This window comes from Ictalurus furcatus, chromosome 3 (genome assembly GCF_023375685.1).
Source record: "Ictalurus furcatus strain D&B chromosome 3, Billie_1.0, whole genome shotgun sequence".
Classification (NCBI taxonomy): domain Eukaryota; kingdom Metazoa; phylum Chordata; class Actinopteri; order Siluriformes; family Ictaluridae; genus Ictalurus; species Ictalurus furcatus.
The window spans coordinates 21,175,019-21,191,657 of NC_071257.1; the positions used below are offsets into that span (position 1 = coordinate 21,175,019).

Sequence of the window (16,639 nt, forward strand, 5' to 3'; positions counted from 1 at the left end):
AACAAACTTGTATAGTTACAGTTACATACGTCCAGTGAAAGTACATTTAAGCCACGTTATTTCTCCAACAGCTGGCTCTCCTTCAGATGCTTCCAGCTTCATAAACAGTCTAGCAATCTATCTACTGGTCCCAAGTATATATTAAGTTCTCCAGGTTCTAAGAGACTGTGAATTATTGTTGTGAGTTTATCACTTGCTTTTGCTCCAGATTGTCTTTTCAATCTTAAGGTAAAAGTTCCTACTAGCAGCCACTGAAGTCAGCTGTATCATAATGATACGGGTTTAAAAGTTGAGTTCTTTACTAGTAACCCAGTATGCTTCGTCAGTGTGATGGGAAATTCTTATTAACAAAATGAAGCCCAGCCAATTTATGCAGCCAGAAATATGTTCACTATATTGGATGGTCCAGAGTGTTGAGTTGGGTGACACAGACGTCAGAGTTCACACAGAGCTTCCAGCATGAATCAGCAGGCTATCAGTGCAGAGGTTGACGCTAATTGGGAAAATACCAGGGATTGTGGCAACTTGGTGCAATATGCTATGAGGCCTCCCACGCCAGTCCTGTGCTCTAGACCTCAATCAGAACAGAGTCCTGGTGCCGTTTGGGTTCGTTGCCAAGGTTGACCTTCTCTGTGCGGGTGTGCCAAACCAGGACCTGAAATAGAAAATCATATGTTCAGAATGGAGATATCAACATAACTGGTTTTTCTCAGTAAGAGTAAGGTGCTTTGGAGGAAAATTAGGTCAGATTCAGAGAGCATCTACAGCAGTAACCCCTCAGTGGTGCTGTTTCATGCTGTTTGTGCTCAAGGTCGATGCTGTCGAGCATGTAGGCTCCCTGGCCTATTGTAGCAATTTCTCTTAATTATAAGTGAGAGTGGAGTGCGAGCAGTCGTGTGTGTGCTGTTAATGCAACCTCGCCCAGGTGTGACGCGTCACTTCCAAAGCACATGGTACTGATAATTGGCTTGTTTTTCATATCTAACCAGGCTAATTCGGCAGCCGGTGATGCGACACCTTGAAGTTGATGAGGAGCTCATACCAACGGGAGATGATCCAACACAGAATATTTTAGTTATCCTACACCTCTTTTTTCATCTAGTGCATCTAGTTTAGGCCTTAGAGACTCAGCCAATTACCGTGTCCGCACTTGTGTTATTGGTATCTGAATTGTTACAATTACTACCTACTCTAGCTGTCTTTGGCAAGAGGAAGGCATCAAATCGTGTTCGAATCTAATGTTTACGTACATGGCTTCTGATATCCGTTCATCTGACTGAAGGTGGCATACATCTATTCTTTGTTGTCCTGCATATCCCATAATCTTATGCATCAACGTTGGCACAACATCTAGCCCTTAAAAATGGTGATGGAAAATCCAGAGGAGATGTGTAATTGTTTAGTTTTTTATTTAAGAATTTCTAGTTAAAAATAGTTGGGGTATTCATTCTTTTGTCTCAACCAGCACTTTATTCCAGTTAACCTGAAGCTGCATGTCAATATCTTGGCTGAGGTGTAACATTTCTGAGGCTGTCTCTAAAATTGTTCATTTGTACCTTTTGTAGCTGTCCACTATGACAGTTTTTATTTATATATAAATAAATATCAACTGTATGTGCAGCTCTAGTTACTGAGTCTAATGAGGCTTTAGACTGAAATATTTCTTCAAGGCTGAGTGCATTGCAGAGAGGAGGAATCATCTGATTGATTGTGTTGTGGGCTAAGCTGGCAGGTTCTAGACATTGAGAGTGAGATGCATATTGACATTAATAAGCAGAATCGGGACTGAGAACGGCTTCAAACTTTTTCACTCTCTAGCTCCCTGCCCTCCTTCAACCTCCATCTTGCCACATCTGTCACGCTGTCCTTCATTTGCCCATTCTATTTCACTGTCAATCTCCGCCTCTGCCTCCCTCTTTCTCTTTTCCTGCTCTCCCACCCCCATCCACCATCTCCCGATTGCTCAGTTGAGTCTGAACTAGGCCAATCAGTCCAACATCACAACCCTTCCTGTTGAGATGCATGCTGGGAGCTGCCCACATTGCCCTGTCTGTGGTACAGCTTGTTCACTGTTGTCCCCAGAGATGATTTTTAAAACACTTCTAGATGTTTGACCTTTTCTTAAGACGTGTATAAAGCTTTGCTCGGATGCACAAACTCGTACACTGCTATGACGATGAGCGAGCTGAACCATGAATGTCAAGACAAAGTCGCCTTGCCTTTTATTTTTTTTCTTGATGAGTGTTTAATTGAATGTCATCTATTAAAATAAGCGTGTTATAATCCATATTCATTGGAATCCATTTCATTTCTTTAATATAATCAGTCACTTGCAGCATTCTTTGAGGTGTTCTGCTGAGTCCAGAATTCACTTTATGAAGTGCTACGGTGTAATGTAGAGTTATGCTTTTAGATCTACGCTAGGTTGAATATGGAGCCTTTATGCTATGACTGATAATGATGGCAGTGTAAGACACTGCTGTACGACGTGTGTCCTCCACTGGCTGGCGCTGGTGATTAGTGGTAATGTCAGCTCTGCTAATAGTCACTATTAATAATCCCAGCACTGCTGCCATTAGGATAATTGGGTGATAATGATGATGGCACTAGCTGTGACATGCAGGGCCTGGGAAGAGAAGCTACTCTGACATAAGGTGCGGTGAGAGACCTACACCCAAAGTAAGGAGATGTTACCAGCTCAGGCGTATGTTCCGTGTGTTGATCCTTCAATACTCTAACCTGCCATGCTCACTTTTAAATATGAAACATATAAGATATAGAAAGACATTTATTGTAAGTATACACAAGTAATACATGTGAAGTTCTAAACTATGAAAGCTTGAAGGAATTGCTGATCTTATAAAGCCTGGGATTAGTCAAGGTTGGATTAGGGTACAATTGAGGCAGAAAATTGTGACTCACCACTATTTACACAGGAATGTTTCAGACACTGATTCAATTATGATTAAAGGTACACTGTTTGACCAAAAGTATGTGGACACTTCACCATCACACCCATATGTGCTTGCTGAACAGCCTGTAATCATGGGCATTAATGTGGAGTTATAATATAACAGCCTCCACTCTTTTAGTAAGGCTTTGCAAAACAGTTTTTGAACTTCGTTGTGGAGATTTGTGCCCAATCCGCCACAAGAGCATTACTGAAGTTGGTCACGCAGTCTGCATTTCAATTCATCCCAAAGGTGTTCAGTGAGGTTGAGGTCATGGCTCTGTTCAGGCCACTCGAGTTCTTCCGCACCAACCTTGACAAGTCACGTCTTTAAGTCAAGTCAAGTCATTCATCTCTATAGCATGTATTCCTTAGAACGAAACGTCGCTTCTCCAGGACTATGGTGCAACACACAACAGTATGCAAGACTACTAAAGTGCAAATACACAACAGTGTGAGATGAGTGCAGGACAAAGAATACGCTGAACAGAAAAATAAATGCACAGGACAATAAATACACAGTACATGGGCTGTAAACTATTTAATAGTGTAGCAGCAATAAGTATAGTGTTCCATAAAGTGACTGATACAACTTTGTAAAGTGCAGTGGTACTGAGTCGTACTGGGTTAGGTGTTTGACTAGGCCAGTTGATCATTGGGAGGCAGGAGGGTGTTGAGTAATCTGATTGCCTCTGGAAAGAAACTGTTGCCGAGTCTGCTGGTGATGGCACGGATGCTCCTGTACCTTCTGCCAGATGGCAGGAGGGTGGAGTGTCCATGGGATGGGTGAGGGGATCGTCCACAATGCTGGTGGCTTTGCAGATGCAGCAGTTGTTCTAAGAGACCCTGATGATCTTTTCCGCTGTTCTCACAATCTAGAAGTCGGTGATTGTGCAGTTCCCATACCACATGATGAGACAGCTGGTCAGGACACTCTCTATTGTCCCTCTGTATATGGTGGTGAGAAGGTGTGTGCCTTGTGCACAGGGGTATTGTCATGCTGGAATAGGTTTGGGCCCCTTAGTTCAAGTAAAGGGAAATTGTAATTCTACAGCATACAAAGCCATTCTATATAATTGTGTGCTTCTAACTTTGTGGCCACAGTTTGAGGAAGGCCTACATATGAATGTAATGGTCAGGTGTCCACATAGGTTTGGCCATATTGTGTATTTTATGTTGTATACTGTAGCTCACGTTACTGACCTGGGTGCAGTTGCGAGCCTTTGGCTCCAGATCCTCCAGCTTGGTTATTTGTTTGAGGAAGTCAGACTCCTGCATACCTGGCTTGGCTCCTCTCCTCTTGAAGAGAGCTCGTGGGTTATCTAGGATCACCTGGAGGTTCACGGCAAAGCCTAAGCCATGGAGAAGAGGAGAGAAGTTAATGTAGTGCCATGGATGAGAAGATTGAGCTGCTTCTTAACTGTGTTTACTATTGGGATTCTTGATTTTTCCTCATTCAATTCTTCATGTGACAGTCTTATTGTAGCCTCAGCAACTTTTGTACACATACTGTATCTATTCACCAGCTTCAGCACGTTGAAGGGTGCAATCGGATTGGCTATTCGCACTTACATACACTGACTTCCAACAGAGACGATGAACTTTTAAACACCGTGATGCAATGAGCTTTTCAGAGCACTATATTCTCACTTGATTGAAAAAAAGCTTCCAGTATCCCATCTTTAAAAGTTATACATTTTGTCCTCATAACTTATAAACACTTAGTGGTGAGTAATGTCAGTAATGCCCTTTGTAATAACAGTGAAATAGCTTCTTCCTGTGGAAGTAGGCAGTTCTTGGCTACTTCTAGAAACCAAAAATACTACACTCTGTTTTGTGAAAGGTGACCGCCTGTCTTGCTGTCAACGCTTAACATTTAGATTCCAATTTGCCATCATTTTAAATTTAATTGCATGCCTCTCTCCTGTCCTGCTGATGTTTAAAACTGGAAATATGTCCTTTGTTGATCATTATAATGAGGACTTATTTTGCACTTATGTGTTGTTATACTCAAAATTTAAACCTGTCTCACTCCTACCATCAGCTTTGCTGTTGCACACACAATTGATTTTTCACTCAAAAGTCCCCCTTAAGTCTCCACAGAAAATGCTTTTTTTAATACTGTCTCCAACCTAGAAATGGGCTCATATCTTATTTACCACTTCAGTGTCTGCAACACAAAATCTGAACAGGAACAGGAGCTGACTGACATGTGGTATAACGGAGCATTGGGAAAAGTAAACTCCTCATCTGCAGCTTCAGTCAGCATGGGATAGTAAGATCAGCACTAGGACGGTGCTTAGAGCTCATGTTACTAACTTAAAAACCTGAGCAGTGCAGCAGCCAATCTTCCCCTTACACTCTTGTCCTTCAGGAAAGTCAGAGGGCTCTGCTGTGCATTATTTGAAATATTAAATATTTTAGTTTTACACTTAGCCCTTGCCCACTGCTGCCAATTATCAGAATGCCAGTAGATCCTATCATCTACAGGACTCATGAAACTACCATGGTTACCTTTACCTTGCCTTTCACTAGGTGGAGATGCTTTGGTTTGTTTATCCCTCCTTTATATTCTACCTGGCAGAAAGTTGTGATGACTTTCCTTGATCTTTCAAAGATATAGATATTCATTTAGAGGATATAACAATTTTTTTATTTTTTAAAAAAAATATATATATTTATTAAAAGTTGCCGTTTTTATTCGTGCCTTACTGTAATAGTCCTTCAAATCAAAACATCGATTTAACTAAACATCTAGGACTCTATGTTGTGAAGGGTGACTTGATTATCTTGGGTTTTTATGTCAGCTTATTATTAGAGGTATTTATTGTGAGTATTTACTACATGCATTTCTTCTGGGACATTCCCGCCTTTTCATTTCAGTCAGTTCCTCAATACAAGCTCATACGCATCCACACACAGTCTTCCATAATTTGTTGCCCTACTGATTACCCTTATCCTTCCATTATGGCTTGTGTTCATTTGCCTTCTTCACGTTTCTTTGGAGTAATTTTAATACTCTATAATAATCCATATAAGTCGCTAACAAAGACTCCACGGTCCTGTGTAAGAGTTGTGTGGTGGTGGGTTACATAGAAACAGCCTCAGTCTAAGAAAGAAAGGAAAAAATCCAGAGGGAAATATAGCCCTCAGTTGTGTTTTTTATCGCAGGTACAGGCTGATTTTTCTAGGACGCCTGTGCTTTAGCTAAAGCCACCTGGGTTTCTGCCACCCCCACAGTGACAGTCACTTCACTGCAGCAGAGACGCTGAGATTCAGCCGAGCTTCGCAACTGTGTCCCTGCTCTATAAGTAGCGCTTCGAAGTATGTTCTATCATGAGCCTTACTACGGTTTATTAATAAATGATGGTCAGTCAATTTATCTCTAATTCTCTTAGCCTTTTTAACTACGTTCCGTTCCGATATCGCTCGTGTAACTGTGCGTCATTACGCATTACACATTACGCATCAGAGACACTTTGATAGAGCTCAAAAGGAAAGGATTTATTATATTTTAATAATCCTTTGCTCTATTTTGCTCTCCGTACACTCAGCTATGTTCAAGGGCTCTCCAGATTTAATGTTCTAGGCACAGGCGCTGCGTGCACCCTTTGCTTGGCTGCAGCTATGAGCAATCAAAAAAATCACATTGTGTTAATGCAGCCCACTCATTGCCTTAGACACAGACAGGTTGGGTGAGTCACATGGGCTAAACCTTGTGTAGCTGCAATGCAGACTTTCTTTTTTTTTTTTTTTTTTTTAACTTGCATAAGTAAAGCTAGATGGCAAATAGCAGGGTTATATTAGAAAGTCTTCTGGGTTAGGACAAACACTTGAGCCCCTCTTCAGGTGAGAGCTGCACTTGAACGTAGTGAGAGCTGAGGAGGGACCTCTTTACCCTGCTATTGTTTGTTCTATGCAGGATCCAGACAGCACTAATACTAAATTCATCTCATTGTCCTCTGCTTTTGTTCTGATGCAAGCTTAATAGATCGGGCTCATGAAGCTTACATGGTTTTGGGAATTTTATATTATACAGAATTTTATACTGATGCTGATGTTACAGGTGGCTGATCCAGAGATAAGACCAGGAGCAAGCTGGGGAGGGGTAGAGCGAAAGAATCGAAATGCGGACCGGGAGCAAGAAGAAAGGCGAGGATAATGTAGTATCCTGTTATCAGCCATTAATTAACAGCACAACATCCAGAGGCACTGCAGGAGCCTGGAGAGTACTCCGCTGCATTCTGCTTTGCTCTGCATTGCTGCTCTTGCTGTATATAACTGGAGCTCTGCCATTCTCTTTATCCTCCTCAGTTTGCATTATGTGAAGTCTGGCACTCTGCGTGTTTCAGACGTGTCAGCACCTTCCTGCCACAACGATGTTAATACACTGCCTTAGAGTACACTGCTGTTATTCCAATAGAAATGCAGTAAATCAGCAGAATGCAGTGACTTGTAACAGAAACAGGGTGACTCACTTTAATATGCTGCAACGGAAATCTCGACGTTGTGTTATTACTGTTATAATAGGTAAATTATAGGTAAATATGTTTTTGGAAGGAAAGTCATTAAGGGGCATTAATTAAGAGCACCCAGAGAGTTCTCAGAGAGTCAGCATCCCGTCAGCTATGATTGATCTGCGTCTCGGAGCCATTATTCCCAAATGCATTTGGAGCGTAATATATCGTTTGATATCCTTTGATAAATTTGGATTGTTCTGCACCGTAACCGACAAACTGCACCGAGGAACATGAAATGTGATGGTGTTCTGAGCATAGACTTAGATGTTGCCTGCATACAAAAAAATGAGAAGAACTTGTTAACCTACTTAAGTTGTGATCATCTTTGTATGTGGCACAAGCACGTACAGCGTGAAAAAACACAAAACACTGTCAGTCTTTTGCATGAACAGTCAAAAATCAACTCGAATGATCTAAAACATGTTCTTTAATGTTAGTGAACTCTGTACAGCATGATTTAATCCTTTTGTGAAGTTCGACTAGTGAAAGTGTAATAAATGGCAGTGCAGCTCTTTTGCATTCTTTAGAGAAACGGGAGCTTAGTACTGAACACAGGATGAGCAAGTGTTATTGTGTCATATAATATATAATAGCCAATCGTCTTCCAATATGCAAATGCATGCCAGACAACACTGGTTTATCAGAACAAGGGGATGGGCATGTAGTTTTTTTTTTTGTTTGTTTTGTTTTTTTTCCCTCATGAAGGAAAAGGTGTATATACATTTAAGCAGTTAAGCAGTGTCTTATTTAATATAGGCAAATCTACAAACCAGGTTGTGAGTGATTTTACGTGCTACTATAGTGTCTTTATTCCATGTTCTTTGAGTATCTCACCCACCCCATGCTCTCTTAGTAACGCTTTGCTGTCAAGTTTTAGTGACCTTATATCTCTGCAGACATCTTGAGTGAAGTTTGGTTTGGGATCTTCTGCAGAGTGGCATTCTGTGTCCCGTCATGTGAGCTACTGCAGCTACAGCCAGTCCAGCTGTCCATCGCACATGTCACTGTGCAAATGACAAGCTTTTACAACAGACACAGAAGCGAATGACATTCTTACTCCTCGCAATTTGAATGAGAGCGAGACACATTGTCCTTCTGAGGGATGTTCTGCTGTGTCTTAAAGCTGTGCTGTACTAGTCAAACGTGTAAATCATGTATGTATTCAATGGCGTGACTGATAAAAGAATTACTAAAGTACTAAACACATTAAAGCGCACCTATTATGGTTTTGAAACGTGCCTAGTATTGTTTTAAAGGTCTCATACAATAGATTTCCATGCATCCGAGATCAAAAAACACTTTGTGCTCATAATTTAAACTGCAGCATTACCTTTTTTTCCCCCCAAGTGTCACAAACGACTCGTTAAATGATCCGTTCTAAAGGATCCGTTCTAAACTCCTCCTTTCAGAAAGCATACTCTGCTCTGATTGGTCAGATGTCACAGTCTTTTGTGATTGGTCTACCACTGTCAGTGTGTATCAAAAAGGAAATGCCCACTACCATAACGAGTTTCAGCTCTGTCTGTTCGTGAGTAGCCAATGAAGACCAAACCTAAGTAGGTTAGTGCAGGAAGTAAGTCTGAAATTACTGACGACTCGTTTCAGGCATTCAGAATCGGTTCCTTCTTCTGGGAGTCAATAACTCAGTTTGTCGTGTGCTTTGATTTTTTTAACTTTGCAGACTTTTTACATTCACAAACAGCTCTATAACACACTACATGAAAGGTAATATTTGAAAAACCATAATAGGTGCACTTTAAATGTTGGCCATAGCTACTGTTTAATGGGTTTTTAAGTATGGACAAGTCTTACCTGCCATGTCGATGGCAAAAGGTCGGTCAGCCTTCCAGCCTGTGTACCAGCCCACCACTTTGCCCTTTTCTACGATGGGGCGCTCATACCTGCGGCCCCCTACGAGTCCTACCGGCCATACTGATACTCCTTTAGTCGACCGCATCTGAGAGGAAAAAAATAATAAAATGCGTTCAATATGTGTGCTAAGAATATGACACAATTTATGTTTAATAAAAAGCTTCAGCAAACACACACTTCACCTGTCTTTCCTCTAGGGACTGCAAAATTCATTTCTAGATATAAAATGTTCGTATATGGTTTGTGTTGATCTACTGGTGCTTGTTGTGAGGCCATCTATTTTTATTGAATTTCAGTAGATGAGAGAGGATTTCTGTGGGATTGTATTACAGCGTGTTGGCTCATTTTCAGTTTGAATAACCTCATCCATCTGCAGCCACTGTGAAGCTGGAAAAGCAATAAGATCATTCGCACCTGATGCAGCACATTGTTTATATTGCAGATGTTCTTTTTGATGGTAGCTTTCTGCTGGTGCAAATTAAAACAACCTAAAGCTAAATGATCTTTTTGTTCTTTTCACTAGAGGAGTAACGGAACTATAAAGTGTGGATAGAGTTCAAGGAGAGTGTGAATAAGCCATTTTGATTTTTTTCCCCCCTCAAAAAAGTCAGAGTAGGCTTTAAATATTTAATGGCTGTGCTATTCATGTAAGCATGGTACGTGGCATTGTGAAGTGTCAGACGACGATGCCTGTAGGCTGAAGGAAGCTTTGAAGCTCGTGCTTGGAGTGTTGCTGTATCTGAGCTGCTCGACTCTAATACCGTCCCTTCACCACCCCCTTCCCATCTGCTCCTAGGGACTTTTCAAAGGCTTCTCCTCCTTAATGGAGCTCTTTAAATGGGAGTCTAAATCAAAGCCAGAGAGCCGGAGAACTCTCCAGTGTAGTCAGGACATCAAGGCCTGCAGCTGCACAATCATCCCTCTGAGTCATCAACTACAGCAGCACCGACATGCATCAAATACCGCTAGATTCATTGCTGTCAGAGTGCAGAGACATTCTGGTTAAGCAAGCAGTGGCATCATAGAGCGTCTTCCGAGGTCAGACCTAAGAACACATAACCCTGCCATAGCAAGAGCAAAAGATATTAGAGCCTGCTAAAGAATAATCTTTAATCTCTGGAGGTAAGAAACCATTTATACAAAAAGAACGAAACATCAGTTTTATATGAGCATACAAAATGCAAGGCAGTGTGTAGCTGTATTCATGAAGAAAGTAAATTTCTTGATTCATTTTCAGCAACTGCTTTATCAGTCCCTCCAGGATTGAGCAGAAATAAACCCGGAATCAAGCAAACTCCGCAATATTCGGAGGAGCTTGCAATTTTTCAAAATTACCACAGATTTTCTGCAGATTTGGGCAAAGACACATCATGTGACATCATCACACCATGCATTCTACCAAAGGCCTCTTTGATTCACGTGTCGAACACTCAAAGACCGTGCAAAACAATTTTGTGCAATTGCAGTCTCACCAATTCAAGTAGTTTTCCTAAAAACAAGCACAAAAAAATAACCTCCTCAAATTTTGTAAAAAGCCACAGCAAAATTAAGCATTTTTGGCCACAACAATCACAAAAAAAAACTCAGCAAAATCCTGTACGGACTACTTTATTCTGGTTAGGCTCGTGATGAGACCAGACAGGAGTACACCCTGGTATGCCAGTCCATTGCAACTCCACCTTAGAGTAGACAGTCCACCTAGTGGCAAATTTTTGGGAGGTGGGATGAAACCAGAGAACCCAGAAGAAACCCACACAGACATGGGATGAGAGTGAAAAGCTCCACACAGACAGTACCTTGGACTCTGGAAATGCAAGGCACCAACACAACTTGCAGCAGCATCATACCACCAAATGTCAAGTTAAAAAAAAATGTAAATTATGTTTGTCACCACAGGATAGAAAAGACCCACATATATAATATAATGAGGCAGTACTATCAGAAAGAAGGAGCTGCCTCTTGTTATGAATGTGACTGATTTGAGCAGTGATAATAAGGCACTTAGACTACTGTGCTCCAAATCAAGCCTGAGGTGTTTTCTGTGCTCGTGTTGAGCAGGGCTGCATTCATCAGCACAACTGCATTATGTTTTGCCCTTTATGGTCTATTCCATGTGCTCAACTCCGTGTCCAGCTGTGCTGAGAAACTGAATTGAAAGAGAGGAGGCGGGGGAGAAAGAGAGGAACTCTGAAGACAAAGCCAATGCTGATGATGTAAAGAGAGTCTTTCACTCTCACAAGGCCTGTGGCATGAAAACAGCTGATCTGGAAGGTAATGCATATAGCAGTGAGATATGTGAAGAGAACACAGAATGGAGAGAATAAAGACTAAAGCAGGAAAAGAGGAATGTGCAGTTGCTATCGAGATATTAAAACATCTAACAAGAGATAGGAGAATATGAGTTATGAGATAAAGGTCTACAGCCTAGAGTGGGGTGCGGTAATAGAACACAAGGGTGGGAAGATGGAAATAAACAGGACTGTGATCAAAGTGAAAGGCAGGGAAAAAAAACTGAGCCTGAGCAAGAGATGTTGCAAAGATGAAGCAATACAAGAGAAATTCCACTATCAGCTGTTTATGTATGGACTATAGTATTTTCTACTTTCATGCTCTGCGGAAATTCAGACAGACATTTAAATATATTAAATATATTTAATTTAAAAATCAAACATGCTCACTACACTTTCCTTATTTATTCAATTTGTTAAAAGGTGTTAAAGCTTTGCCTTTGCTTTTGACTCCTTTGCGCATTTGTCTGAGGTTAGTGCACCTTATATTAAGGCATACACCTTAAATGTCTTATTGGTTGACTGGAATTTTGAGCAGCATGTCCTCTAGCCCTTAGCCACAGACACTCAATGAACCGTGGCATTTCACGCAACATGGCAGAACGATCTGAACTGAGGAGTCTGAAGCAGCTTTCATTATTCCAGAACTGTAGCTGCCTACCAGTGTAGTCACACAGCCCTACATTAATACAGCTAACAGAAAATATCAAAAGTTTCTTATGATTATCTGCTGGTATTGTGTGAATAGTGAATTATTGAACAATTTTAAGCTAGATGCTTTTTTCTAGTATTAAGGCTATATTAACTTTTGTTACCCATTTATTTTCCTTTGAAAGAGAGAGACGTGACTTAGTTCACACGCAAAAAGATAAACAAAATATTGTGGAGTTGAAAAATGCAAGTTTCCTCAATCAAGGCTATGTGAATTGTCACTCAGGTCAGTGATTGTGTTTCTTCAATAATAGTGCACTGAACCTGAATTTAAGCTCTAACTAATTAATTGATTGGCTGGGGATGAACATGAACCTAAGACTGAAGGCTCTGGCCATGCTATCTTTATTTAATGTAGAGACATTTGATTCAGCTTTATTCTAGCACACATTGTATATGTGATTTATGCAAACTTGTGCGCAGGAAGTGATTCGCATTTTGTTTGCAGCAATAATCTGCTGCAGGAAGTTATTGACTTGCACATGCATTAAAAGCAAACCGATGTGTTTCTGCAGCTCCTAGATCCCTGAAATACCTGTACAGTATGTGTTTTACAGTGCTAATCCCACAGGTTAATGATTATTAGGCTGCTCGCTCATACTTCTGAAGCTGGCAGTGAAATTAAGCTAATGTTATTTCCAGGATCATACAATTGCCCAATTTCCCTCAAGGTATCAAATATGCATCAAACAAGTGCAAGTCTCTCTAGCCCATCAAACCATAGCCTGATTAATTTTAAATGATAACAGTCATCTAATAAAGTCTTGCTCAGATTTACTGTACTTTGTGAGACAGGCGCTTTTAAAACCTTTCTCAGTAAAGGTCATTTTGATTGAACATCTAAAACTAAGTCAAGGTGGGCTAATATTGGAGTTAAACTGGCAGGACCACAGGGGAGCTCTAGCACCTTTGTTTCATGTGAAATTCTCCACTCTGAGAACGTATTGTAAATTGGTTTGAATCGTTTATTCACTCACTCATTCATTAATTCTCATTAAGCACTTTATCCTGATCTTACAATTTTCATGAAATCCATTTAACTATTCTGTGTGACAAATCACACCAACACATATACACAGCCCATACACATATACACATATAGCTGCACTAACACCCCTGACCTTTCTCTTATTGTTTTGGCAATGCATGTTTACGGTGAAGTCCTGTTTGCCCTGCTGATGTTCATAATCATGCAACACTTCCTGTTATTTTATAGTACTTCAAACTGTTACATAAATTACTGAATGATGCCTCAACCTTTAGGTTGCCTGGACTGTTTTTTTCCCTGCTATTACTAAAGCCAATCCAAAGCTTTCAGTGTCTAATCTATTTTGTATAGCTAGATGAAACCGTCCCTATTGAGCTTGCCAGCTAAATCAAATACGCTTACATCTTTACACTGTAGGCTTTTTTAATGGGATTGATCTTTTAATTCAATTTCAGAGGCAGTTTGTGCAACCTATAATTGTCTCAAAAACCGTTTAGATTAGACTTCAGTTAAGAGCTGAGTGAACTATTGATGGACAGAGGAAAGGATTATTATAACGAAAAAATTATACTGCTTTTCATTCTGCTAGGCTGAAATCTGACATCTTTCTTCATTTAATCAGAAGATATTTAGATAGCCTACAAAGGTGTATGCCAAGACTGACAAGGAATCGGCTATTGATTTTTTATTTTTAAGTCTGATCATGCAATTGTAGCTTGGTAAATTGCGCAATAGGGCGGAAACTAGAGCTTGTACTGAAAACCTGTTTTAATCCCAGAAAAATGATGGCAGTTTTCCCACGTCGTTGAAACACATCAAGGAAATGATGTTCCACCTCTGAAAGCCATCTTAACCCCTGATCAGAATTTAAATGATGTTTGAACTCGTTTGAGGGGTTTCGACAGTTTGAAGAATTAAGCCGCTCGGATGTGATTTTAAAAATAACAACAACAAAAAAATTGGAACTAAGCACGAGCCCGACTGGCGCAATCACGACTAACTTTTGCTATTTCTGTTTGTTTTAATGCAAGTCTACCTCTTCAAAAAGCTCCAGGCTGTACGTGTTATCATCGTCGGCGAAGAACACAACTCCGGAGTCGGTGGCTGTGCGGTGCGCGCGGAGCCACGAGAGCGCTGCATTCCTCTGCTCGGTGGCGCGCGGCATGCCTGCCCGTTTAAAGCGGCGCGGAGTGAGCACGTGCAGGTGCGTGTACGGGACGCGGCCGCGCGCCAAGAAGCGCGACACAAGCTCGGTGCGACTTGCGGAGTCCTCCACCACGATCCAGTGGAAGTGCGGGACCTGGCGGAAAGTGTTGGCCAAGCGCGTGAGCTCGGCTTTCTGCACGGCGCGGCTGTACGTGGGTGTGATGGCGTAGATGAGCGGCGGCGGCGGCGCGGTGCGGTTGGGCGCATGGACAGCTGCGTCCCGCCGCGGCGCGCTGCTCAGCCGGGACAGGTACGAGTGCGCCGTGTTGCGCACGGTGGACCTCTTCGTGTCGATGTCTATCACGATGATGACGATCAGCACCCATGGAAGCAGGATGAAAAAGCGGCTGTAAAAGATGGACTTCATCATGGCAAAGTTAGGACGCTGCCGGAGATGCGGGATCACCAATCCATCTCAGTCAGGCGGGATAGACTGCTTTAACACGAGTATCCTCAAGGATGCGGAGTTAACAAGAACTTAAAGCTATATCCATCTAACATAATCTACTCGCTCACTATCTATTTAAATACATCTTTAAACCATAGACTGGACTGACTTTTTTATGCTCTCACAGTCCACCAATGTTCAAACTTACGCAGTTCTTACAGCGGCTCTTTCTGAGCCATCCTCTGTCCGTTCCTCCGTTGTCTCCTCTAAAAAATAACAAAAATAAAAAGGCTAAAGGCGAGACAAAAACGAGCTATTCCTTTACTGATCAGCATTGAAAGCGATGGCAGGAATAACAATCAGCAGGTACAGTTATTGCACTGGGTCCTCAGAAAGCAGTCCCTGAACGCATTGCTGGCTTTGCCTCCATCTGTCCTCTGAGATGCGCTTCTGAGCTCTGAAGCTGAGCTGAGAAACAGTGCGCAGGTCCAGCTCTGATGCTGCTACTGCCTCAGATATAACAGTGCTGTCATGTGAGGGACTGAGACTTCACTCTCTTCGTTTGTGTGTGTGTGTGTGTGTGTTTGTGTGTGTGTGTGTGTGTGTGTGTGTGTGTGTGTGACTTGAATACTAAACGATCTGACTGAAATGCTAAGGAATTAAACACTCACTAAATTGCCACTGTTACTATATTTCTGAAAAAATAACAAAGATGCAGCTAGACTTACAGTAATTACAGCATCAAACTCATCCCTGAACCTTGCACTGTGATTCTAATATCATTCATATGGCTGCACAGGATAATAGATGCATTATTAAGTGCGTGGGCACAGGGCACACCTTGGAAATAAGTCTTGCCAACTAAATCACAATAGAGATGTACTTTTTTAAATTTCTTTTACAGTATTTGGCAGATGCTCTTATCCAGAGCAACTTACATTAATCTCATTTATACAACTGAGCAATTTTAGGGTTAAGGGCCTTGCCCAAGGGCCCAACAGTGGTAGCTGTTGGCAGTGCTGGGGTTTGAACTCCTGACCACCACCGAGCCACCACTACCCTATGAATTTATGCAATTCATGCCGACCATAAATCATCCAGCACGTGTGTAGGTGTTTTGACCGAACCTGTTGTGTATTAGGAACACTGTATTTATCTTCAATGTATCTTGTTTTCACTGATCTTTCAATATAGATGACCACATAGGTCATTGTGGTGCATTCCACAAAGATTTTTAAAATCTCTCTTTGATTAGTTACTTAATATGGGAAATTTAAGAATATTGGTAACTTGTATCAAGATGGAGCAGCATGGTAGCACTGTGGGCAGTGTTGCCTTCTCACATCTCCACAGTTTCTGGTTTGATCCTGAGCTCTGGTTACTGTCTGTGCAGAGCTTCTATGCCTGTTCTCTCCATTTCCATGTAGGTTACGTCTGGGTTCTCGGGCTTCCCCCCACCTCCCAAAAACATCCCAATAGGTCGACTGACCAAGCTAAATTGCTTTAGGTTTGAAAGAGTGTATGAATACGTGTGTGCATGTTGATTTAGATCGACTCTTGACCCAGCAAGGATGTATTCATGTCTTATGCCTATTATTTCCAAGATAGGCTTGGATTCCACCGTGACCCTGACCAGGTTAGATCCGTTGTTGAATTTGAATGAACGCATGTATCAAGGGGCATGGTGGCTTAGTGGTTAGCATGTTTGTCTCACAT

The 16,639-nt window shown here is 41.5% G+C and overlaps 1 protein-coding gene across 1 annotated transcript; it reads right to left on the reverse strand.

Annotated features, from left to right (window-relative positions):
• Positions 1-412: 412 nt before the first annotated feature.
• Positions 413-15,496, reverse strand: b3gat2 (beta-1,3-glucuronyltransferase 2 (glucuronosyltransferase S)). Its single transcript, XM_053621387.1, has 4 exons — positions 14,366-15,496; positions 9,283-9,427; positions 4,154-4,302; positions 413-655 (listed from the first exon to the last, which is right to left on the reverse strand). The coding sequence occupies exons 1-4, from the start codon at positions 14,903-14,905 to the stop codon at positions 569-571; spliced, it is 921 nt and encodes a 306-aa protein (XP_053477362.1). The 5' UTR covers positions 14,906-15,496; the 3' UTR covers positions 413-568.
• Between the last annotated feature and the right edge of the window lie 1,143 nt (positions 15,497-16,639).